Source organism: Numida meleagris, unplaced genomic scaffold (assembly GCF_002078875.1).
Source record: "Numida meleagris isolate 19003 breed g44 Domestic line unplaced genomic scaffold, NumMel1.0 unplaced_Scaffold310, whole genome shotgun sequence".
Classification (NCBI taxonomy): Eukaryota; Metazoa; Chordata; class Aves; order Galliformes; family Numididae; genus Numida; species Numida meleagris.
The window spans coordinates 120,423-146,653 of NW_018364547.1; the positions used below are offsets into that span (position 1 = coordinate 120,423).

Below are 26,231 nucleotides of genomic sequence, written 5' to 3' on the forward strand. Positions count from 1 at the left end.
CCCTGTTCTCTCTGGAAATCCTTACCTCACAGGAAGGCCAACAGAAAGCTCTTTTATTCTTCCTTCCATAAACAGAGTTCTGAGTCTAAAACACTGGAATGCTTTCACCTCTTCCAGCTTTCCTAGTGGTATACAAATAATCCATGTCTTGGAAAGTGTCTTCTTTAGGATTTCAGGGAGGGAACGATACATAATTGTTTCTCTGTACTGTGCACTTGTCTGTTCCAGACAGAAAAGGTGAGTCTTAAAGGGAGAACAGCATTTATTTTGGGAGTCACATAATGCAATGGAGTGAAAACCTTAAAGTTATAAAGGTAAATCATTAATGACCCAGTAACTTTCCTGCTATAGCTAGGGTAAGTCAGCCATCAACCATCTATCTGCAGGGCAAAGTGCTGCTACAGCTAAGATCAAGGCTTTGTCACATCTTGTAACTTGCAGAAAATTTACAGTTTATTGGAAAATGAACCAGAGACTTTGCCAGCATGGAAGGCAGGAAGTGTGATGCAGCACATTCTTAGTGGGAGCTACGGTTACTATGCCTTCTGTTAACACCTCTAAACATTCCTGTTTTCTAGGGTACATGGCACTTCCGTGTCAGGAGAGAAGCCATCTGTGAGTAGGCCAGTAGCCCATTTTGCCAAATCTGCATTTGGAAAGGTCCACCACTCCATGAAAAAAGTTATGCTTCCCTTCCACTCCCACCTCCAGCTAAAACAAACATGCTGGAGGCTGTGAACTAGAGGTTTTCTGTTGTGTTCAGCATGATGCAGATGCAGCCCAGCTAGTAGAAGACATCTCACAAGTGAGGAGAATCTGTTGTGTAAAATCCTAGTTGGCAGCAGCAGTGGGGTTGCAGCATGGCAGGTGAATTTAAGCTATGCTTTGTGGCCCTATTTTGTTCCACAGGTGCTGATGTTCTGTATGCTGATGTTGAGCTCATAGCCTAAAGACACTTGGATTCACACTGCTCCCAAGGAGGGTGTTACTTGCCTCCAGGCATTTGTCCAGCTGAGACACTGCAATGAGGGAGAGATAGGGACTGAGGCAGGAAGGAAGGTCCACAGAAGGAAAGGAGAAAGAAGGCACAGGACTATTTCACCTGCCCCCAGGAAACTGAGGTCCTGTAAAGGGATAAGGCAAGTCCCACTGGAGAGAATGGGGAGGAGGCTATGCTGTGTAGATCTGCAGGAAAAGGAGCCTCAAGACTCACCCGCTCGGCTGCACAGCCAGGTTACAGCCTTGGCCCCCAGCAAGTCACATAGCTCATGGTAACACCTGTTGTGTCTCTGCAGCCAGGTCACAGCCAGCACTGTTGCCCAAAAACTAGGCTCTGTGACCTGTGGGAGAACAACGAATCTGTCAGCAGACACTTGTGCACATCCTCTCTGACCCCCACTCCTTCCCACCCTCTCCTTTGTGGCTGGTGGTTTCTGATCCCTTCACTAGTTCTCTCTGCCCCAGGACTACAGACTGCCACCAGAAAGGACCTTCCTCTTACCTCACAAGGCATCTTTCCCTTGATTTCAGCCTCATCGACCTGTAGCACAGAAGCTAAACCTGAGCTGAGGGTCCAGGAGCCATCTACATTCTGCAGTGCCACCAGTTCTCTGCACTCAGCAATGGCTTTACTCATCCAGGGCCCCAAAATTGGAGAGCACAAAACAAATCTCGTTGAATCCACATACTTGAGAGAAGAAATGGATGGTCGTGGTTGTTTAGGTACTGTGAAACAAGATGTGAACAGGGAATCACAGGAAGATGACCCTTCTCCATTCCCCTGTGCAGTGCCCCAGAACACTTATCTATACTCTTCCTTGGGCTGTTACCTGCAGAATGAGATCCTCCCTGCATGTCCTCAATGTAGTCTTATCACCAACCCTTTCTGGACATCCCCTAGTCATTCCTCTTCTCCTGACATTTCTGCCCAGCCAAGTGCACAAGTGGTCTCCTGACACCCTCAACACATGTCATCCAGATGTGCTTTCATGTTGAAGCACTAGCCCTGATGCCTGTGTGGGTGTCCTTGACCTGGATCCCACAATTGCTGACTTTCAGCTTTAAGAATAATTAAGAGAAAGACCAAACTCATTAGTTTCAAGACCAAGAACAAGACATGTAAAAGGGCAACATAACACTCCTATCAGACATTAATTAATCCCTGTATCTCCCCTCTGTGTCCAAGCCCCATACCTTCTTTGTGAGCCCCATGCTGGAGTAAGGTAGCAATGCCATTGGTGAGATGCTTGATGGCAATCCATGACTCCTGGACTGTAGTCAGCCAGCTAGGTGGGGTCCATATGGTTTTAGCAAAGCAGGAACTGCCAGAAGAGGTGCCATGTAGCTCAAAGATCTTGCAGGGAACGAATGACTGGCGAGGTGACAGCAGTGCCAGGGGCCCTTCGAGGGCAAAGAGGGAAAGGAGTTGAATTAAGGTAATGGGGAAAAAGCATGATGGGGCTTATGCATATTGTGTCTGGACTTCTGGCTCCTGTGGAATGAGAACAACCCTTGGAGATACCTCTCCAGTTCTTTTCCCCAAGTGTCTTTCCTTACCATGGTACCAGGGGACCCTCCGTGATGTACGAACACCCACACAGCTGGTGAAGGGGCAGATGATCCCAGATGTGAGACTGATTTCAATTGCACGCTGCATTGGTTCATCTCCTGACCCTCTCACAACCTCTGGCAACAACTTCTCCAGCAAATATCTTGCAGCCAGACGATGACCAGCCAGCCTGGGGACAGATTGGGGTGAGGCCTGACAACCTGGGGAGAAAGGGCCTGAGTTTCTCTCCCTTCAGGAGTGAGGAGAGCAGAGGAGAGACCTGGATGCATGGACCCTTCTATCCTGAAGGAAGTGATGCCCAGGCTCCTGGGTCCTGTCTATGTGGGTTCAAAACAGGGAAGGAGACCATGCTTGGACACTTGGGTTCTCTCCCAGTTTGGGTTAGTGCATGGAAGCTGGGAATGTGTGAGCTATCCGTGTCCTTCCTCAGCTGGAGTCCACGTGTAGAAAACAAGGAGATGCTCTTACCGGCCATCTCCCTGTGGGCACAGTGGGAACTGGATCTTGTGAATGACATCCTGGCCATCCAGGTTGAACTGCAATGTCATGACACCATTGGCCTCCTTCATATCCTGGAAACACATGTGAACTTACTGGAGACACGTGATGGCTGCTGGGTGATATTTGGAAGTTACTGGAAGATTACCAGTGGTTATTGGGAGGTCATTGGAAGGTAACTGTAGTTAACTGGGACAGTAGCCCCAGCTCTCACCTGTTCCTTTCCATGGGTCTGGGCATAGAGGAAGATGTGCTGACCCTGAAAGATGAACTGAGGGGTGCCTCCCAGCACCTCAACCTCCAGGCCAGAGGGCAAAGTCCAGTCCAGAGAGATTCCCTCAGCTACTGGCTTGAGGGCCTGCTTCAAGCATTTCAGCACCTGGGGAGAGATGGCAGAACACCACCATCTGGCAACTCCGTTAGAGTTCAGCATGTGGCCCCATGCCACCCAGAGGTTCTTAGTGGACACTGGGATGCGATCAATGGTGTTCTAGTTTTGGCTGGGATAGAGTTAATTTTCTTCCTAGGAGCTGGCACAGTTCTGGATTTTGGATTTAGGGTGAGAATAATATTAATAACACGCTGATATATTACAAAACAGTGCTTACATTAAGTCAAAGATCTTTCAGTTTCTCAGATTGCCCTGCCAGCAGGAAGGCTGGGGCAGCACAAGGAGCTGGGAGGGGACGGGATCAGGACAACTGACCCAAACTGGCCAAAGGGATATTCCATACCAAATGGCATTGTGCTAAATGATAACACTGGGGCGGGGGATGGCTGCAGCAGGGAGAGACTGCTGCTGGGGGACTGGCTGGGTAGTGAGCAACAGCATTGTGTATCACTTGTTCTGTATATTCTTTTATCATTATTATTATTATTTTCCCTTTGATTTCCGTCCTACTAAACTGTCTTTATCTCAACTCTTGAGTTTTACCTTTTCTTCCAGTTTTCTCCCACATCCCACTGGTGGAGACTGAGCGAAGGACTGCAAGGTGCTTTGCTGCCTGCCAGGTTAACCAGAGCAGATGGCCTGCACCAGGTAGCTTCCCTGGGAGCAGTCAGGTCTGTGAGCTATAGCACGGGAGAAACCTGGGCTCTGGGGTTCTCAGTGGAGTGGGGCAGTTGGGTGGAGTCAGGGAAGCCTGGGTGCCTGGGTTCCCAGGGGCAGCTAGGTCTTGGCTGCCATGGGTGGGCTGCCCAAGTACCTGGAAGGCTGTGCATTTGTGGAATAGAGGGCAACAGCCAGGGCTCCTGGGTTCCTACCTGAACTGTTGCATTGTCAGAAGAGACATAGACAGCTTCACCGTTTGTCTCCCTGGCCAGAGCTGTGGCCAGAGTAGCACTGTCCGTGGAGAAACAGAAGGAGAAACACCTATTGCAGAAACAAGGAAAGGTTTCAGAAATGGGGGGCCAGGCATAGATGCAAGGATGCAGGGAAAAGAGTGGAGAATACTGGAGTTATAGCTGGGGAAACAAATCTGGGGTGCAGAACAAGAGAGCAGGAGGAATAGCAGCGAGTGGACTGAAGGGCTGGGATTGGAGCTGGCATTAGACAGGGAGCTGTCAGAGGAGAGCTGGAGCAGATCTGGGGCCAGTTTAGTGGGGCTGGAGCAGAGCTTGAGGGTACATCTGAGTGTACAACCCCTGTACCTCAATCTCCCTGCTCCCTTTGTGAAAGGTGCCTTGGGTGTGGGAGTATTAGGCAAGGACTCCCTCATGGAGGCTTGACAAACGACAGAGCTGTGCAAGGTGAGAAGAGTCTCTGGAACAGTGAACAAGCCCAAGGACTGAGACAGGTGAACAGGGACCCTCATCAATAATGGGAAGAGATCACGGAGTGACTGAAAGTCTGGGGGCAGAGTCCCCATTACCGGTGGCTGTTGCGATGACGGCAGACCTCAGCAGCAATGGCTTCCTTGTCAGGTGGTAGCCCAGACATGAAGATGAAGAGCTGGGAGACAGGAGACATCAGTGGTGAGCCCTTGCACAAGGACCACAAAATGTGGACAGCAGGTCCCTGAAATTGAGAGAAGGGCCCAGGAGAGAGATCCCCTGTACAGAATCTACCCCCAGAGAGAAATCCACTCAGGACAGAAACCCCTTGAGATGTAGACCCGTTTTTTTCTGCACTCTTCCACACCACACAGTATCCTTCTTGTTCACCTATGACCAGCATTCCCCTTGGGTTGCTCAGTTCACTCCCCCCTCCACTGCCCCATCTCCTGTGTTCTGTACCCCTGGGACATCTATCCTTCCATCCTTCCATGCCCCTGTGCCCAGACCTGGCGTGCATGTCCACAGGGGCGGGGAGTGCTGTAGATTGTGCGGAGGGTTCCCAGCAGGTCCGTGTCACCCAGCCTAGAGCCAGTCGTGGGAATGAGTTGCATTGCCTCATTCACGTTGTCCTGGGTATATTCAACACTCTGCCTACGGCAGACAGAATGTATTTGCAGAGCACATTCATAGAGTCATAGAATGGTTTGGGTTAGAAGGGGCCTTGAATAGCTCCAACATCCCTGCCATGAGCATGCTTGCCAACATTACTCTATGCTAGTCCTGGTGCTCTCTGAGACCCACTACCGTAGCTGTACCCCACCATTTTCTGCAAGACCCTGACCCCTACTAGTTTGTAAAGAGACCTTGAGTCCTAGTTCCCACAAGACTCTGCTCAACAGAACCCCAAGAGATGCTCTCCCATAGTGCCACAAAAATCCCTTCCCCAGAATTCAGCCCTGCTCTCTAGTACTGCTTCCAGTCATGCCTTCCAGTAACCAACATTGCCCCATACCAATCAGCCTGTTTCAGAGCATCCCAACCTGCCCTCTGACATCTCACTCTGCCTCACAGCATCTATCATAGCCCCATAGCACCCAGCCATGCTCCACAGTATTCAGCCCTACCCACCAGCTACATAGCACTCAGCCTGCCCCATGTTTGCTTACGGGTAGATGCCCACAGGTGTTGCTCCATAGCAGTAGATGTTGAAGTAGCAGCCCAGGGGTAGGCTTTTGAGAAGGAAGAGCAAGAGATCCTGTGGAAGGACACAGCAGGCTGGTCTTGGGCAATACTGGTGGGGGATACAGATGCCCTGGTCCTTAGATTGGTCTTGCTAAAGCTCAGGCTGTGCTCCTACTCAGCCTACTCCCTGCTTGTTCCCTGCTTTGTGAAGGTACCTGTGCATGCTCAAGTAAAGTGCTGTCCAGAAGGAAGATGAACTCTCCAGACTGGCGCTGCCCAGGTTTTGCATCAGGGATGCTGGGTGCCAGTGTCACCAACAGCAGGGAATCACCAAACAGAGAACCTGGAGGAGATACAGAGTGTGATCAAGCCCAGTTTGGGACCACTTTCCTCATCCTCGTTCTGTTCCTCATTGTGCTCTCAGCATCCACCATCCCAGAGACCCTGATACCCCACACTGGTGCCTTGATACTCTACTGTCCACCAATTGCACAGCCCAGTGTCCCACTATATAGAGTTCCTTGTACCCATCCTGGTACATCTAATACTTCACCACAGTGTACCCAGCACCACACCCTGGAGCCCTAAGACCCTCACCAACCCACCTGAATGTCTCCCACGCCATAGTCCAAAGAAGCCTCTCATCCCACAGTCCCCACTGTCTCCCTGTGCCCCAGCACCTCCTGATACCCAGAGGTGCCCCTGCGTTCCCTCTTCAACTGAACTCACCTGAAGTGGCTGCAGGGTCTCCTTTCTCCACCACAACACTGACTGCAGTGGGTTCTCCGTAATACACCAGCAGCTCCAAATGATGATTTGGGGGAGTGCCAGCAAGTGAGACCTGGAGAAGGGTTGCCTGGTTTTACACAGGAGGAAGAGAGCCAGGCCCAGCATTAGACTGGGAGCACAGCACTGATCCAGTGCATCCCTTTTTGCTCAGTGATGATGCCTCTTCCTGGGATTCTGGCATTCAGGAGGGCATACCTGTGCAGTACTGTGGTCCTGGGCAGTGTAGATCAAAGGAGTGAGGGCACAGCTGGCCTGGACACTGGCCACACCACGGGGTGACTGCAGGCTGGCAGTGAGCAGGAGGCTGTAGTGCAGCTTGCCAGTGCGACAATTACAGGCTGCAGGGAGAAATATGGCATAAAGGAGGACACTGGCTCTCCATGTAGTGCATGTGGGATTTGGCATAGGACATGTGGAGATAACTGGGGATGTCAGTAAATTGTTTGGAAGTGTCTCTGAGTTTATGTGTGGGAAATTCATGAGGGAGGTATGGATCCACTTCAAAGGACACAAGGAAGGAAGCACAGATCTGCTCAGGGGCTGCATTGTGGCAAAATGTCAGTGGGTGCAAAGGAGGTTGCATTGGGTCTGTTCATAGAGTGCATGGGGAGTGTGGTTCTTCTCAGTCACGTACCCTTCTCTAGGATATGTGACGGTGAGGGCAGGTTTCTTTTCAGGTTACTCACTGTAGTGTGTCTGGTAAGGATGCAGTGTGGATGGCAGCACAAACTGGGCTGCTCCATCTGGCTTCCGTGACAGCTCTTGGACATAGCGTAAGGTCACAACCATTTCCTTGCCAGGGGACAGGGAACCCAGGAAGCAGGCAAACACCTCCCCTGATTTCTCAGTCTCATACTGAAGGTACTCAAAATTCTCCTGCTCCCCTGTAGCCTCGTGCAGCCGCTGGTTCTGGATGGGAAAGAGAGGAACAGAAAGCTGATCGCTAAGCAGGCCATGGACTGCTCATCCCATGCTGCTCTCATGGTTCTGCCATTCTTTCCTGAATGCTGGTACCTCATCCTGCAGCACAGCCTTGACCTTGGCATCCTCACTGCAGGCCTGGAAGGAATAGATGGCCATACGGGGGCCCAGGGGGAAGACGAAGGTGACTTCTGAGGAGCTCAGACTCTCGTTATGGTAGATCAGTTCAGTGACCACGTCAGCTACGTAATCCTGGATAGCAACATCCACCACAGCAGTACAGAGGGGCAGTGGGCACAGGGGTATGTGGAACTCCTTCCCCAATAAAAAGGATCCTGGTGCTGTTGGAAGAGTTGCAACCTTTCCATCCAAACCCACGAACAACACACTGTTTCCAGTGTGTGGCTGTTCACATCATGGAGACCAATACAGCTGACAGTTCAGTGTTGCACAAGGAGAGATTATCCCCCATCAAGGGCAAAAGGGGATCCTAAGTCTTTGTGTATGGATTAGATATAACATTGTTGAGGATCTAGTGTGAGCCTGCCATAAAAAATCTGGTCTACTTGTGCATCCCAGCTTCTTTTCCCCATCCATCCCTCTGTTCTCCACCCTGATCCTGTAGACCCATTCACCATTCTCATCCTTGTTTCTTTCCACAATATCCAGTCCAGACATTTCCCACTACAGCAACCTATCCTCCTCCTCTCTTTACCTCTTTTTGGGAGCATACCCTATCCCCTAAATGTCCCTCAGCTGTCTGATCCCCCCCTCACCATTGATGTAGCTTTTTCCTAGAAGTCCAAAGCTCTGATGCCACATCTCTGGAGACCTGCAGACAGGAAGGGGTCTCGTGTAAGAGGAGAGATCCACAGACACCACCAGGCAACCTCTATTTGGTCAAGATTCCTTGTAATTTCCCCATCCCTATATACATGCCTGGAGGCCCTAAGCCACCATGCATAGCCAGAGCAAATCCAGAGATTCAGAAATCCCTGTTCATAAAGACTAACCAGGAGTATCTTTGCACTAAAGAGGTCTGCACCCCATCCCCATCATGAGAGAATTCTGAAGAGAACTGAAGGATAGCGAGAGGAGATAAAAGGAAAACAGGTGTGAAAGCAAGATCGGATGGATGGATTGACAGATGGATGGATGGATGTCAGTACATATCTGCATGGGTAGAACAGCAGATGGGATCCATTTGGGGACAGGCAGATGAAGAAGTATACAAACAGAGGCAAGAATTTTTGTTAAGTAGATGGATAGATGGAAGGATAGATGGATGGATGGACCAACAGATGGATGGAAGAATGGATGGGTGGGTGGATGAATGGATGGATGGATGGATGGGAAGGTGGAGGGATCCATTTTAGAAGAGATGAGTGGGTACCCATCATAAACAGTACTGTGTGAATATAGCTGCACAAGAGATTGCACCTGTGAAAGTATATGCATGGAGTGACTCAGAAGGGCAGACTGAAAGGCCAGGCAGCATGCGGAAACATAGTGGAGAGAGAAATGAAGCCAGGGTCAGGTATTCCATGGTGGCAGAGCAAATAAATCCCAGAAAAGCACTAGTGGGAGGGTGTAGTTAAGTAATATTTTGTTGCCCTCTGGCCAAGTATCTGGAGGTGAATGGGTTTCACCACCTCAACCCCAAACTCAACCATATGTCTCTCTGATACGGACATATTTGCCTCACTTTCCACAGTTCCTGCTCTGAGGTGGCAGGATGAGCAGCATCAGAAAAATCCCCACCCTGCCATCATGCTGACAGAGTGGACAGGCAGAGCAAATAGGATGCATATCCTCTGGGGAGTAGGGATAAGGAATGGTCAGAGGGATGGATTGAATAGGGTCAATCTCTTCCCAGTGAGTGGGGACAATGAACAGAGAACAGGGAGAAAGTAACAAAATGAAGGACAAATAAGCAGACACTCACCAGAATAATGGCTTAGGTCATCAGCTGGGACGAGACAGACAATCAGATGTAGGGAGGGAGAGACGGAAGAAAAAGAAGGATAGAGAGTAAGAGGCAGATGGATGAGATATGAGATGGAAGGGAGAGGGAAGGAGAGATAGAGCAAGAGATGCTCAGGCAGATAGGAAGATGCAGGGCTACGTAAATGCAGGGACGTCTGCAGTGAAGACAGTGGAGGAGGGGCAGAGACGGGTGGACAGACGAGCGAAGGCGGGCGGGGGCGGGGACAGGATTTGCGGGGGGAACCTCCAGGGCGGGGAACGTCTTCCTCTGCTGCAGGATGCTCCACGCACACAGGCTTGTGTGCATAGGGCACGCCCAGCACTCGCTGCCCAAGGGAAGCTGCTGCAAATCATTCAGCAGGACTGCTCCTGGCCAAGCAGCGTCTGCCAAATCTTCTCCTACTGCCCAGCATTTCTGCTGTGTCCTCACATCTGATGCAATAAATATTAACTGCCAAGAGCCTCTGCAAGCAGAGTGGTGATTGGTGTGTGCCTGAGGCAGTGGCACTCTTTCTTCCGCAGTCCTGTCTCATAGCCAGATTTGGAGGCTAGGCTCAGGTCCATATACTGATTAGTCCTGGGCTGTTAACTGAGTGAGGGATTGAAAAGCTGCAAACCCAACATTCTGGCCAGCAGAATAAGAGAGAGAATTGGTAGATCTGCCCAAACTCACAAACCTCCTTTTGACTTGGGCATCCCCTGTCTTTGCTAGATTGGAATACTTGTCTTCAACTTCCTTGCATAAGCCTGCTCCATACTCATGCCTTCTTGGCAGCAGCTTGAGACAATCCACTTCATTTGTGGTCTACAGATGCTCAAGAGGCCAAACCACACCTGACTTCAGATGCACTGATCCCAGAGTACACCCTGATTGTCTCTTTTCTAGGAGCGTGCATAGCACTGAACTCTCACTTCTCCATCAAACCTGGGCAGCTTCCTTCAAACTGCCTGTCAGGTTTGGTGTGCTCTTCAGACAAAACAATACAGAGGGCTGTGCGGATGGTTCCACAACCTTGATCATCACAGACAATTCGAGCTGCCTTTTTTTCAAATTTTAACACAGTGACTCCATTCTCATTACACTTGTGGAGGTCAGGTTCTTTGAGGAAGTGGATAAACACGCCATTGGGAAATGACTACCTTCAAGAACTGATTGAACACGTCATGCTGTCTCCAGTTGTCCTGGTGGCTGTGAGCAGGAAAATGAATTGTGGACTCCTGGCTCCACATAGGACTACCTAAAAATTAAACCATATGTCTAAGGGTGTTGTGCAAATGCTTCTTGAACTCTGTCAGTCTCTGTGCCATGAATACTTCCTTGGGGAGCCTGTTCTAGTGCCTAACCACCCTCTCAAGGAAGAACTTTTTCCTAATATCCAATCCAAACTTCTTCTGATGCAACCTAATGTAATTCCCTCAGGTCCTAAGATATAGAGTCCCAGGTGTAGATGCTACTTTCTGTACCTGAGGAACTGGAAAACCATGCCCATGGTGTGAGGGCTGGAACTAGATGATCTTTAAGGTCCCTTCCAAACTAAGCCATTCTATAATTCTGTGATTCTATGATTTTATGAACTAATGAATGATGGATACTTAAAAGACCTCACCAACTCTTGATGGAGACCACTCAGTGTCCGTGAATGATTTTTGGATGCTGGACCCCTGGCATCTCTCTCCAGGGCACCTGTGGAGGTTGTCTGCCATCTCAGTTGTAGAGCTAAGGTCCTCTTCTGAAGAGGAAAGGAATGACACCTGGACTTAATGTCACATAATCTAATCAAATCCTCATTAACTTTCTGTCCATGCAAGATATCAGAGTCTGTTAAATCCAAAGTAGGAAGCAGTCAGATGTGGGTGACACCAGTCCCAGCTGTTGGCAGCGATGTAAGGAGTTGATTTCTGCTGCTGAAGGCGTAGTTGTAGTCATCTCCTCACCATCCTTTCTCTCTCATGAATACACACACACACACATATGTATATATACACTCTGAAATTCTCTGTCATTTCACACACTGGGGGAGACAAGTTGGCACCCTAGACTCCAGTTCGTATTGAAGTTCTAGCATGTCTGGCATGGCAGCACTCAGCAGTATTGTGACTTCATTCAGATAGGCCACTGTTAACCTCTGTTCTCCATCAGACTTCCCTACAGGCCATATGGGACTACTGAAGAGTGAGCAAGTCTTGCTGTTCGCTCCTTGCCTCTCCAGTCAATGAATCACCTTATGGATGGGGATCAGGGAGTCTCAGTTGGTGCAATATTGCCACCAGTGCACAACAGTGGTAGCAATTGGCTCCTGCTGTTCTTCAACTCTCAGCAGCCCCACAACAGAAGGATCCTATGAGAGACCTAACAAGGTAGACAGCTGCTTTATGTCCTCCACCTCCAAAGCAGCTACATTGAAAGTGCACCCTTTGGGGTCCTACCTCCTAAGGTAGTCTATGCCAAGGATTCACAAAGCCTCCAGAGTAGTCACAATGGGGTGCTTCTGCCACTCCTTCCCTGGTGGTCTCACTTCGGCCTTGGTATAATTAGCTGTTGGGATCTCCATGTCATGCCAGAAAAACAGACGGGTTCTGTCCCTTTATAAATTGATGGCACTAGGGTGCACCAGTGTCGACTAGAGCCTTAAACATCATGGGTCTGTTGTGCCAGGCCATTGAATCCACACAGTCCAACAAACTCAGCTGTCTGTTTCCTCCACCTGGCTGGTGGCAGGGCACCTCTAGTCCTGATTGTAGTATCCATCTCATATGCATTCTTGTAAATGCAAATCACAAGTCCCTTCATTATGTTCAGAAGTAAGATCAGCCCATCTAACATGCCTGGGGAACTGGTCACTGGAAACTGCAGTGGCAGTTTTCCTGAGAGAACTCTTTTTGTGATTGTTTTTCCTTGCAACTCACATACCCATGCCATTCCATGTCAATATTATATATCACCTCCAGCATGGTTAATTCCTTCATGTACTGAACACATTTTCTGCATGATGGTCAACTTGCCTGGGCTACATGCCAGCTCTTTCTTGAAAGGATACCTTTCCTTCCTGGCTGACAAGAGTCACCTCCAGAGGCTGAAGGCTTGTCTCTCTTTTGCAATTGCTTTGTCTTTGGCACCTTTCCTAGAGGGGGATCCAAGCTGTCTGGATTCCCTGTCCCAGCACCGGAGCAGCCAGGTGATAGTGTGCTCACTGAGATGATGGCTGAGGTGTTCTTGCACATCTTATAGCTCACCCATGGTTCAGGGTCAGATGGTTACTGCTTCCTTTATGAGTTCTACCTTTTTCTTCTCGTGTTCTTGTCATTGTCCAGCTTCACTGGGAGCCTTCCTCAGCCTCTCCTTCCATCTCCTTCTTAGTGGGAATTACTTTCCATACAAAATGATGTGTTTTTCACAGCCATTGTTTCATCTTATGTATAGGAACAACTGATACCAGCAAGGGTTTGTTTTCTGGTTCAGTGGTAAGGACTGTTGAAAGGATTGGAGCAGTCACAGGGCCTGTCACAGAGTTTGGGGAAACTGGAGGGCTTCTCACAAGGGTTGGAGACACAACATGGCCTGCGGAACAACTGTAGAGCCTGTTGCAGGGGTTGGAGCGGCTGCAAGGCCTGTCACAAGGGTTGGAGCAGTGTTGAGTGCAGCTCAGCAGGAACTCCAGCCCCAGAGATGGTAAACAGCACAACAAGGATCATATACCATAGGGTCTCTGAAATATACATAACATTGTGACCAGCAGCTATTAAACTACAGTAATATAAAAATTTTGTTTTAACATGCTCTGGTCAGACCTGTTGTTATCTCAAGCCTTTGTGCCCCACGTTGGATTCCAAAAAGGATCGCTGTGGTTTAACGTAGCAGGCGGCTCAGCACCACACAGCTGTTCACTCACTCCCTTGAAGTGAGATGAGCAGGTCAGTCTGAGAAGCTGAGAAATCACTGGCTTAGTGTAAGCACTGCTCAGCAACAGCCAAAATAGCAGTATGTTATCAACGTTGTTCTTATCCTAAATCCAGAGCACAGTAAAATTCTATCTCTTAGGAAAAAAGTTAACTCTACCCTCACCAAAAGTAGGACACCTTGATATTTGCCACAAAGAGACATCGCACAGGTGCTGGCAGTTACTCTTCTTAGGTAGGAGAAGTCACCTCACCTTGGTGAGGAGCTGTAGAGGTGTGGGGTTTTTTGGTTTTGTTTTCTGGGGGATTTTTTTTGGACACCAGTTTCAGTTTTGGTGCATATTTTTTCTTCATCTCCTTTCTTTAAGCCAGTCTGCAAGTGCTTGTGTCCATATGGGCCTGAATCCCTCAGCACTGGAGTTGGAAGGCTCTCCATGTGCCTTACACCAACATTTCCTTTCTGATGACTCTGGCAAGGAAATGGCCAAGGTGGCTGCTTCATGCTATTAAAGCTTTGTGATGTAGCTAGGGTTACATGCATTTTCTGTGGCATGCTCCACTAGCCGAGCTTATGAAATGTGCTCTCGCAAATGCTAGAGATCTTTTCCTTCCTAGGGGCAATGAGGAGCCTTGGGTGGGTGGATCTTGGCCTTGCTCTTTTACAAGTTAAGGAAGCAATTAGAGGTATGTATACTCTGCAAATTACTTGTGCGTCAAATCAATTCTTATTATAAGCCAGGACATATTCAAGCATTCTTACAGGCAGACAATATGTAAAAATAAACAGATTTTTGACTGCTTCTTGGGTTTATGCCAAGGTTTTCATAGCAGGAGGCTGCAGGTATGGCCTCTGTTAGAAGAGATCAGGACCTACCCCCACATCAGACAGTCAGTTCCAGCTGGCTCAAAAAGTGTTCTGCCACTGGCCAAAGCTGAGCCAATCAGTGATGCTGGTGGCTTCTCTCTGATAACATGTTAAGAAAGCATAAAAAACGCTGTGCAGTAGCTGTGAGAGAGAGGAGTGAGAAAAATGTGTGAGAAACAGTGTTGCAGGCACCAAGATCAGTAGAAGAAGGTGTTCCAGGTGCCAGAGCAGGGATTTCTGTGCAAGATGTAGAAAAGACCATGTTGAAGCAGGCTGCCCCCCTGCAGCTCATGAGAAACCATATCAGAGCAGGTAGCCACACTGAAACCCATGAAAGACCCCATGCAAGTGTAGGTGGCCATGCTCTGAAAGAAGCTGCCGGAGAACCCACACAGAAGCAGCTTGTAGCAGGAACAGCTTCTAGGGTAAAGTCTTCTAGTATGCAGCCAGTGAGGGACTCATGCTATAGCAGTCTGTTTCTGCAGGACTGTCTGCAGAGAAAAGGAGCCGTGCTAGAGCAGTTTATAAAGAACTACAATCTGAGTTGGGAATGAAATTGAGCCTGGAAAGAAAGCAGTAGAGCAGGAAAGTGACTGTAGTTTCGTCTTTGTTCTTCACTATCCACTTCTATTTCTAAATGGCAGTAAATTAATTTATTCTTCCCCAAGTCAAGTCCATTTTTCCCATGACAGCAACTGATAAGTGATTTTCCTGTCCCTGCCTCAACCCACAAGCTTTTTCTCTCATTTCTTCCAAGAAGAGGCAGTGAGAGAGCACTTTGGTGGGAACCTGGTAGTTGGCAAAGACTAACCCACCTCAGAGTGACTTCAAAATTTGATAGCGGGGAGTGATGAGTTTCTTCCCAAGGTGTGTAAGTAAATATGGGCACACAGAAGGATCTCAGACAATGTGAGGAGAGATGCTCAAGTCTTTCCATTGATAATGATGCATATAATTTTAATAAGGGAAAATGACTAGTCTCCTATGCATGCAGAAGCAGTTGTACTTGATTCCAACAGTGTAAAATCATTTCTTTTCAAGGTTGGCTATTTCTTGCTGGAGCAAAACATTCAGAGCCTGTGCTTTCCAATGGTACCACTAACAGAGCTGCTGCTCTGGCCCCTGTGTGATGGACTATAAGTCCCTGCATTGGAAAGAGGCTCAGAAGATAGGCAAGGATGATGTTGGGCTGCTTGATGACCTCTCCAATAAAAAGAAGGGAAGGCCAAGTGTCCTGTGCTGCCTGAGTTCTTCCTTATGGTCCTTCTAAAGAGAAGAGAAGGATTCTCTCTCCCAGTCCTAAGGAACCTTTCCTGTTCACCACTTCATTTCAAAGATCACTGAGAATGGCTCCATGGTGACGCTGGCCCTCAGTACCTGTCCAGTTCTGGTGTGACCACAGTGTGGGGCCTTCCCTATCTTGTTGCAGAGCAATGCGCTCAGGAGCACGTAGCCACCGTAGCTAATATTCACTAATGACTTACGATGTAATCTTAGATGAAAGAAATAGATTGATAAGTGCAGGTGCAGTGGTGTGTATAGTACACTGCAGCTTAGCAAGATGTTCTGTATATGAAAATTGCTTGGGAAACACCATTGTTCTCTGATACGCTTGGCTGCATGAAACCTGGATCCTGTAAACAAGTATGCTATATAAAGGCTTGTTGCTACAATAAAGTTGAAGCTGTGTGCACTCACATTGAGTGGTCGTGCCTCCCCACGCAAGGAGGCAACCCTCTGGGAAAACTTGGGGCGTTTCCCAACACTATCTCTGGGAAAGAAAGGTCAATTCCCCTGTAATGCCACCATGAGAGGAGCTTTATTGGTCTAAATTCTCCTGGATTGCACAAGTCAGTATTCAAAAGGATCATCTCTGCCACTGGCTGCAGGTGATAGAGAGCTGCAAAGAGGCAGGAGGGGTCATGAAGAGAGGGCCCAGCACTGTGCCCCCCCAAAGCCCTGTACCAGACCCACTGTCAGAGCACTGTGATACCTCTGGCTACCACAATGACCTGCAGAGTCAGAGCTTGGCCCTACTCAAATCTACCTGAAAACTGGAGCCTCATGCCCACTACTGGAGCTGCTAAGGCCTCCTGGTCTTTCCAAGATGCCTCCAAAAATGCATGGAGCAGTGACAAATGTCAGAGAACTGCCCCACAGCCCTGGCTTCCAGTCCAACAAATCCATTGGGCCTTGCCTATGGAGCTGGAGAAGAAGGCTATAAATATCGAAACTTTAGAGCTGGGACACGGCAGCAAGCAGAGCTGAGAGTGTGGGGCCTGGCCTCCTCACCAGCACCAGCTCCATGCGCACTGGAAGATCTGCTATGGATACGGACATACACACCAAGCCCTGAGTAAATAAATGCCTCTTCGGCTGATCTCTCAAGGCAAGTTATGTTGCTGGCATGCCTGGACAGATGGAAAAATTCAGGCCTTCTGGGCCATCTTGTCACCCATGCTGCATGCACTGGTATAGAGGCACTTCAGCTGGGCTATTGACCTCACCCCCAGCCCTGGCATACTGCCCCTAGGCTTATCTCCAGTGAGCCTGGTTTTGTCTCCTTCCCCCTTCAAACTTTCAGGAGTTTAAAGCCTTCTCAGTGAGCACTGACACCTTCTGGGCTAGAATCATTTTCCCCCCTTTGAGAGAGACAGGTGGACTCCATGAGTTGACAGTAGGTCTGGTGCTGAATAAACTACTCCATGATAAAAAATAATAATAATAAAACATCCTCCAATAGCACCAGCCTCTAAGCCATGTATTGAACAGGTGGGTTTTCCTGTTACTCTCAGCATTTCTCCCCAAAGGGATGGAGGAAACACAACCTAAGCTCTCACTCCATTAACTAACCACTCCAATGCCCCTAAGTCCCTTTTAATAGGGCTCAGGCTTCTCCCCATGGCTTAATCACTGCCAGCCTGAGCTACCAGAAGAGAGTAATAATTGAAAGCTATACCAGAACAGGGAGCTTCCAAGTAATGTCCCTGACCCAGGCCCAGGGAGGCAGCAGACTTTCCTGTGAGTAGGGTCGGGTTGGCTTATCAGGCCCTCTCTTCCCCTCAGAAGGGAGTTACCTATGACAGTTACCCTTCTTTTGTTCTTGGCAGAGGTAGTCTTAAGGCATGAGGTTGACTGAATCACTCTAGACAGCCCTCTGGATGGATCTTCACCAGTATTCTCGTTTTCCTGTCCCTCAAGTTCCAGAGCCTCATAGCTATTGTGCATAGGCACCTGAGAAGGTGAGGTAGACTGGGTTCACCTGCCACCCCAAGCAAGGACATGTTTCCATTCCTCTCTTAAATCCCCTCCTTCTCCCTGATGATGAGAGGGCAGGGGGTCCTCCACTCCTTGTGGAGTGTCCCCCCAGTGGCTCTCTTTCAAGAATGGCAAGTTATGGCTCCATCAGTCCATCTCCCTTTCACAATCCCTGGTGGCCCATAATCTTTCCACCTCTTCCTTTAGCTGTGCTGCCAGGCTGAGCAGATCATCCACCGGTTCACGCTGCACACTGGCGGTATCTCTGCTACCCTCCAGTACTTGTGCCAGGCTCAGGCACTCCCTGCAGCTGAAGAGCTGAACAGCTGCACGTTGCGTGGGCAGCTGGTCTGGGACACTGCATTCTTTCTGGTGGGGATTTTTGGCCAAGTGGAGAGCATGCCTAGGTCTAGTTCTTCTGGAAGGATGATGGCTGCTAGGTGAGCTGGCCTCCTGAGCAGGGAAGCAGACTGTGCCCTCCCTACATGCCTCAGCTAGGCCACTGCTGCAGATGGTCACCGTTTTTGTTTCAACAGGCTGCTGTTCCCTGCTGTTTCCAGAAGAGAGAAAACAGATAGTCTTCCACTCTCCCTGTGTGCTCTCTGGAGCAAACTGCAGTGCCATAATTGCCACACCATGGACTACTGGTGCAGTATCAATGCAGTTGTAGCTACAAGTGCAAAGCCCAGCACTCTATGGGCTGCTATGAGGAAAGTTAACTGCATCCCAACCAGATTCAGTATGCACTCCAGCATCCACATTTTGCACAGCCTACCTGTTCCTTAGATCTTCCTTTCCTAACCCCATGACTGTCAAATCACTGTTTACACTTTGCTGTTTACACTTCACCATCAAACAGCCATCTAAAACATTTCCCTGATCATGGGAGATCTTCAAAACAGAGTCACAGAACGGTTATGTTTGGAAAGGATCTCTGGAAGTCACCTGGTCCAACACCTCTGCTCAAGCAAGAGATATGTAGAGCAGGTTGTCCAGGACCATGGCCAAGCAGCTTTTGAAGATCACCCAGGAGGGAGACTCCACAGCCGCTCTGGGCAACCCGTGATAGTGCTCCATCACCTGTATAGGAAAGAAATGCTTCCTGATATTTTAGATGGAACATCCCTTGTTCCAGTTTGTGCCTATTGCCTCTTAGCCTGGCAATGGGCACCTCTGAAAAGTGTTTTGCTCTTCTGTAGGTATCGGAAGGACCAACACGATGGAAAAGGCATTACAAAAGAGATGGAAGGACCAGCACAATAGCAAGGCGCTGCAAGGGAAGGGAAGTAGATGACTCACCTGTATCAGAAGATTCTGCATCTACAAGGAAAAGCTTCCACCAAGGAGGGATCTCCAGAAAGAGATCCTTCCTCAGTGGCAGTCAGCCCTTAAATGAGGCCTTCCAGTCACACAGGTGAATTGCTTTCACCTGTGCTCCCAGGGCTGACTGGTCTTTCCTCCATGTGCTCAATCAGTGGTTCAGGACATGACTCAGCAGTTCCCATACACTCTTCCCTGCAATTTCATGTTATTTATGCACCAGTGTATGGTTTACCAATCCTAAAGAAAGTACATGGAGGTGAGTTAAAACTCATTGATTTAATAGAGAGGTACTCTCATTACTGGGAGCAGCTGGCTAGTAAAGTGCCCATGCTACCCCTTAATGCCATAGCTTTATGTATAACGGCAGGAGACAACAGTGTTGCATGCCAAGGGCGTTCACATAAAACAAGGATAATTGGTTACAGCTGCGAGACTGTTTCTCATAAACAGGTTTCTTCCAGCTACATGCAGAAGCACAGGCTGATGCAGCCTGTTTGTGTTCCCAAGCTAACACAAGCCCTTTCTCCTAGTCTCCAGTTCAGACCGTGATCTGTATTTTCCCACACACTCCACCCCTCTATTGCTTGAACTGAGACATAGTCTGTTTGAAAATAGCTGTTGTGCATTGCATCCAAATCTCACATTAAAAAAAATTGATTGTGCAGCAACTAATGAGGCAAATAAGATTGTATGCAATAATAGTGTACACCATAAGTATATGGAGGCTAACCGGACAGAGATAGGACCATTCATTAGTTGTTTCATTTGAATAATTTGAGTCTTAATCTGTGTCATCATATGAGTTACATTTTTGGAAACATAAGGAATATATACACAGCAATCAGTGTTAATGAGGTACCCCCTTGGGCAACAGCCAGTCTGTCTAATGCCATGCAATTTTGTAGTACAATTTTTTGTGTTTGTTCTAATCCTTAGCTGATCAACCTGACAGCTTGTTGGGTTAAATTTAGTGCTGCTGCAGTGTGATTAGCTAATGCAGATACTTGCCATTCAGTAGAAATTGCTGCAGACTGAGGCGGGTAAAAGCGGTAAGGGAATGAGTGCTGATCAGCATGGTGAACAAAAGGAAGGGCGTCTGGTTTTGCAATCACAGTAAGGCACGTGCTTGCTTACGTAATGCCTCGTGCTAGGCAGGTTAAAGGGAGGGGGTGGGCGCGTGAGCACGTGACTCGGGAGTGATCGGGCATGCACAGTGGATGTACGGGTATAAAAGGCATTGAGAAAGTTCCAGAAAACGAGAGTTGACTCCACAGCATCTGTGTCTGTGTTGCTCTCCCTGGGATGGGATCCCAGTCGACTGGGATGGCTTGGTTGTCGCGTGGTGACAGCAGACAGTGGCAAAAAGGTGGCCATTGCACAGAATCACCAAACAGTTCATTTATATTGATGTCTGGTGAGAAAGGTTTGCCAATTGCCAATTGTGATTGTTTGGAGCGTATTGTATTGAGTACATAGGGCCATCCCTGAGTACATCAAACAGCCCAATTAAATAACAGGTCTAGCCAGCCATATTGACCTCAGAGCTCTCCATGGCATCACATGCATGGAAGACTTATTACGGCTCTTACTCAAGGATTTGCATAAGGTAATATTCTTACACCAGCTTTTGGGTTAAGCTCCCACACATGCAAAAGTTCCCTTAGAAGAGTTCCATTTGACACAATAGGGCACCTGGTGTCATACCCTCACTGTCAAAGATAAGAGCCAGTCTACACCATCCGATATACTGTGACGATCCACAGGGTGATGAGGTTGTATGTGATCCCACATTTGGACTTCATCCACTATTTTGGCAGCCATTTCATTGAAGATTGGCAATCTATTTATGCTTCTATTCCATTGAAGACCTTGGTTCCACTGCATCTCATTTGGATTAATGTACTAAGGTAACCATTTGCTGTCATTTGTGAGTGAAGTGGTACACACCCAACAATCAGTCTGGTGAACAATACGGATTATATGAATTGTGCAATCAATAAGTAATTAACCGTGGACCGTAAGGGAATAAGATTAATCTTAATTGGCAGTAGTAGCAATACACAGGCAACATGGTGATCTTGTGTCAATGCTTCTGCTTGAATAGGGGTATGACTAGGTTGATTATACCAGAATTTTTGTCCTGATACTGGAGGCTGCACAGATATATCTGGTAACATAGGAGGGACCTGGATCTGCCATAATGATATTATCAATGTTCTGTGTAAAATAAAAATTGGTGTGTTGACAAGTATTTTATTGGGCCAGCTACCAAGCACCTGGGGGGGTTACAGAACTTCCCCTTTCCAATAATGTCCCCCAAGGAGCAACTAGACCACACCCTTTTGGCCCTATTTGTATCTCCCATAGCCATTCTACTGTGTGGTTACCAGGTTCAAGGCCAGCAGGGACAGGGAGCAGTAGGTTGTTCATGGTGCCAGTTTGCAGCTTTATGCATTTTTTTTTTGTCCCCCTTATCTTTGTCTTAAGTGGAGAAACCCAAGTAGTTTGTAGCACATGTAAAGCACTGGGTCGACCATTTTGACATCTTTCATTTGTCTCTTAATGCCTCATGTAATTGCATTGTCCACCCCTTCCCAAATTGAGCGTCAGCCCTAAGGGCTGTTTTCAATACATGATCATAATTATCTATAAGACTCACTCTGGTGGGATTGTATGGTAAGTGGAAACATCATTCAGTGTTATTATCTTCAGCCCATTATTGTACAAGAGTGCTAATAAAATGTGATCCTTGATCACTTTCAGTGACTTGTGGGGTTCTGTATGATGCTGTTAATTTTGTGAGTCCTCTGAGTGTACGGGCCTGGTAAGCTCGTACAGTAAGTGGCCTTGTAGAAGGCCACTTACTGTATCTACACAAGTTAAGGCGTATTTTGCTCCTGCAGACCAGGGCAAAAGGCCTACATAGTTGATTTGCCACCATTGTAATGGACCATGTCCTCTGGCAAGGTAGGCTGTTTTTTGGGATAGTGAGGGTGGTTGTGTTCAGATACAGGTTTCACAATCTTGACAAGCCCATGTCACATCAAACATGTGAACTGACAGATCCCAAGCTTTTACCACTGCCCACATGGTTTTCTGTCCCTCATGTCTTAGTTTCTTATGCAGCTACTGGGCAGCATGCTCAGCTGGTGAATCTGCCAGCCACTAGAATTCAGCTAAGGCATCTGCTTCATTGTTGCATGGTGATTGTAAAGGTTGATGTCCAGAAACATGGAATGAGTACATCGGTCTGTGCACAGCCACATTCCAAATATCTTGCTCCCAAACTGGGGCCATGGCTACAAGATACTCATGAGGAGGTAAATGGCCAACATGCAATGTCAGCTGGGTCTGAGTATTGCTTGTTCACCACATCCTCTTATAAGAGCATGCAAATCTGAAAATTTTGATGGATTACCATAAATCATTGTCATTTCTGCACCAGTGTTAACAAGAGCCGCAACTTGCTGCATTTTTTTTTTTTGGACCAATAAATGGTTAATTCAACATTAGGCCTCCAGTCCCCCACAGAGGCCCTTACCCTGTGTGGACCTCAGCCTCCATCAAAACCCAGGTCTTGTTTTGGGGGGCACTAGGTACCACAAGCTGAGCTACCTGAAGGGCTTTTTTCTGGGTTGTAGGTCTTAAGAATTCATGCATACTCATTGATCACAAAGGGGCCCACTCCCCTTTGTATCTTTTTCAGTCACTCTGGAATAGGTTGAAAACGATTATCAATAGTCAATTGCTTAGTCAAACTAAGAAGTACATGATTCACCTGTCTATCTTCTCTGCCTGTAGACATGCTTGTATCAAATTAAACCATATTTGTTTTCAAGATATCTTCACTGGTTCTTTTTATCTCACCTTGTACATTCAGTTTTTCTTAGGTCAGCCCCTATATTTGCTGCTTGAATTGTGATATCTCCTGCTACCAAGGGGTTTGAAATTGACACTAATGTCCCATACTGATTGCAGGGGACTTGCTACAGGATCAAATCACGCATTCCTGCCATAAATGTTATTAAAACAGACACCTCAAAATAATCATGGTAAATTGCCCCCTTCATTCCTAATTCTCAGGTCTGATTTTGTAGCTCTTCCATCATGATCCACGTTTTACTGGGCATTGGTAAATCACTTTCATTTGGCCAAGTAGCCCTCCATGCAGCTGTAAGCCACTGCAAAAGTGAGTTATTCTCATTCTGATGCTGAGTAGCAGAACGTTCTGTCGGTGTCTCATCAGGGACATTTGGCTCAAGGAAGATCATATTGCTCTCTACAATGGTCTGAGTAGGTTGTAGCAAGGTGGGAATTGGCCTCTTCTTCCAGGTAACTAACGATAGGATGAGAGGAAACGGCCTCAAGTTGTGCCAGGAGAGGTTCAGGCTGGATATTAGGAAAAACTTTTCTGAAAGAGTGGTTGGGCACTGGAAGAGTCTTTGTAACAGAGATAATGAACATTATGTTCACTGTGTTGTTGCATCAGTCATAAGGTGGAATTTTGTAGTTCTTTTCTTGGAACATCCTCAAAAGCAGTGAGATACGTGGACATCAAGGAAAGCTGTTAAGCCCCTGGTTTTGGTTTCACTGAGCAGAAAAGGAGGCATTCCAGGGCTAATGTAATAGGGGTCTGTGGCTGAGATGCAACATGTAAGCCTGGATGTGTCTGAATCCAGAGATGAGCTGGATCAGGGTGTAGGGAAGGAAGCTGTGAGTTAGAACAGAGCCTGTCAGCAAGTTTGTGATGCGTGAACATGTCAGGCACATGTACTGCTGTCACAGTGTTTTGGCTGGTCATTATAATGAAGGCCTGAAGAGCACGGCCTGTACATCTGCCAGTCTCCTGGAAGCACAGGTATGCATAGGTGGATCCACAGTGCTTTCTTTCCACATTCTGCATGTGGGGATTGCTGATTGAAAGGATCACTTTTCCTGACACCTGGAGATTGCTGTTTGACTTCAGTAAGGGAAGTTTGATGCAGAATTCTATGTCTTTCTGTTCTGTTTGTAATTAACGCCTGTAAGTTTCTGCTCTAATGAGCCCCAGTGGGAACACACTGTCCAGCTTCATTTCCAGTCTTTAATCTCACACTGGGCCCAATTAAAACTCCAAGTAACTTTTCTATCTTCTTCTGCCTGTCATTTCTCCAAGGCATATTGCCAGATTTTGCCACAGCTTTTAAGTATGAGATTAGCACCATATTCCTCAAGGGACTCATTAAAATGGTGACAGCTATAATGAGCTCTGCTCATAGTTTTCTGCCACTTCCTTCAGCCTTACAAACATTGTACAGTCAATTAGGGAGCTCTCAGACGTGTTTCAGTGAATACATACAGTACCATTTTGATTTGTAACTTGTTTTAATTATATATGATAAGAAGAATGGAAATGCATACATTTTGAAAGAAAATTATTCTGCTTTATATCCCGGTGGGAATCAGACAGAGAGAGGAAAAATTTCCTTGTGATCAAGCAGTGGGTGGCTGGAGACATCCTTTGATTCATGTACTGGGAATAAGACAGACTTTGTTACAGTTTGTTCTAGTGTCACAGCTGTTTGCAGAGCCTTTACCTGCTCTAATTACAATTGTCTTTACCTGTTTTCCTAACTATGCGCAGAAACCAGAAGAATATTCATCATCATTCCCCCCAGATTTCAAGGCTTGTTTTAATGAAAGGAAGAAAAGTGTTTATTACAAATAAAAATTTATGTTGTGTGTTAAGAACGTTATTCCTAGATGGTTGAGGGAAATGCTTGTTCTGCTCTCCTCTGTACTGAGGTATAGCCTCACTTTGAGTACTGTGCGCAGTTTTGGACATCATGGTATAAGAAGAACAGGCATGACTCCATACAATACTTAGTGAAAAAAGCTACATTATTTTATGCCTGATAGAGGCACCAATACCCAAAGCAAAACGTTATGAAAATTTCCATAATAAAAGACAGAAAAAGAAAGCAAGAAACTTGAGGAGGAAATAATACTTCTTTCTCCAAAAGAGTTTTTTTTAAAATCATTCTATACATTTTTAATTTTAAGAAAGGTTACTATCTACCTCTTTACCAATTTTCTGTAGTTTTACTCATAACTGTATTGTTTTGTCTAGCTGACAATGTTTTGTAAGTGTTTTTTTGACTAAAAATGGTATACAAATTTTAAATGAAGTTTCACCAACTAGTTAGATATTTAAAAAATCATTCTTCTGTTCAACTGTTTATATCTGAAAGTTATTTGTTATAAGTTCCCATGTTCCCATCATAGAAATGTTAAAAAATGGCTTAATGGTTTTGAGTTTGGAGAAAAAATATTCCATCCCAAATGAATGCTCCTATCCATAGCTCTACTTCACTGCTCTGTAAGGCATGAAATATATGAAATTATCCAACAAGCCTGAGCATTTAATCTGAATATTGCATGATGCGTCTGTGGCTCTCCATTTGTGTCTGTGCATGCTTAAGGCCTTTTCTTTTTCCTTTTCAAAAATCCTGATGAGGACCTTGCTTTTTCATCAATAACCAGTATAGAATTGAGTTGACATTGGCCAGTGGACATAAAGGGCAACAAAAAATGCTTCTCTAAGTATCTCAGTGATAAAAGGAAGACTAGGTAAAATGTAGGCCCTCTCTGGAAGAAGACGGGAGACCTGGTTACCTGGGATATAGGGAAGGCTGAGGTACTCAACAATGTTTTGCCCATCTTCACCAGCACATGCTTCAGCCACACCGTGGAAGTTGCAGAAGACAAAAGCAGAGACTAGGAGAATGAAGAACCACTCACTGTAAGAGAAGATCAGGTCTAAGGCCATTTAAGAAACCTAAAGGTGCTTAACTCCATGGAGCCTGATGAGATGCATCCGAGGATCCCACGGGAACTGGTAAATGACATTACTAAGCTACTATGCATCACATTTAGAAGCTGTGGCAGTATGGTGAAATTTTCACCAAACAGAAAAGGGGAAAAATAACTCCCACTTTCGAAAAGTGGAAAAAAAGAATATCCTGGGAACTACAGGCTGGTTAGACTTGTGTCTGGGCCCAACAAGATCATGGAGTCAGTGTTCTTGGAAACTGTTCTAAGGCACATGGAAAACAAGGACAGCCAGCATGGCCTCAGTAAGGGCAAATCATGCTTGAAAAATTTGGTGGCCTTCTTTAACAGGGTTAC

General features: G+C 47.0%; 1 protein-coding gene and 1 long non-coding RNA gene across 16 annotated transcripts; one reads left to right on the forward strand and one right to left on the reverse strand.

Moving 5' to 3' along the window:
* Positions 1-244: 244 nt before the first annotated feature.
* Positions 245-20,138, reverse strand: LOC110391160 (von Willebrand factor A domain-containing protein 5A-like). Of its 15 annotated transcripts, none has more exons than XM_021382908.1 (19): positions 19,041-19,094; positions 14,493-14,624; positions 8,512-8,567; positions 7,829-8,076; positions 7,501-7,723; positions 7,010-7,152; positions 6,755-6,881; positions 6,241-6,368; positions 6,010-6,155; positions 5,350-5,494; positions 4,939-5,084; positions 4,331-4,439; positions 3,282-3,446; positions 3,038-3,141; positions 2,557-2,738; positions 2,194-2,400; positions 1,502-1,725; positions 1,214-1,340; positions 245-1,019 (listed from the first exon to the last, which is right to left on the reverse strand). In XM_021382908.1, the coding sequence occupies exons 2-19, from the start codon at positions 14,498-14,500 to the stop codon at positions 940-942; spliced, it is 2,568 nt and encodes an 855-aa protein (XP_021238583.1). In that variant the 5' UTR covers positions 14,501-14,624; positions 19,041-19,094; the 3' UTR covers positions 245-939. The 15 variants fall into 15 exon arrangements, with proteins under 15 accessions (XP_021238583.1, XP_021238590.1, XP_021238587.1 ...); XM_021382915.1 differs by having other exon boundaries at positions 4,939-5,018; positions 6,010-6,098; positions 6,755-6,866; positions 19,041-19,089; XM_021382912.1 differs by lacking the exons at positions 14,493-14,624; positions 19,041-19,094 and adding exons at positions 10,862-10,959; positions 11,329-13,428.
* On the forward strand, positions 13,435-17,039 carry LOC110391162. Its single transcript, XR_002433989.1, has 2 exons — positions 13,435-14,302; positions 15,525-17,039. It is a non-coding gene; the product is annotated as an uncharacterized LOC110391162 (long non-coding RNA).
* Positions 20,139-26,231: the final 6,093 nt, after the last annotated feature.

What these genes read in the sequence shown, in the direction of transcription:
- LOC110391160 (XM_021382905.1), bottom strand. Translation starts at nt 11,425, where the DNA reads ATGGCAGACAACCTCCACAGGTGCCCTGGAGAGAGATGCCAGGGGTCC. An exon ending in ACACCTGTGGGCATCTACCC is followed by an intron (nt 5,495 to 6,009) that starts GTAAGCAAACAT and finishes TGTCTGCCGTAG; the next exon opens with GCAGAGTGTTGAATATACCC. An exon ending in CTGGCTGTGCAGCCGAGCGG is followed by an intron (nt 1,020 to 1,213) that starts GTGAGTCTTGAG and finishes CCCTCATTGCAG; the next exon opens with TGTCTCAGCTGGACAAATGC.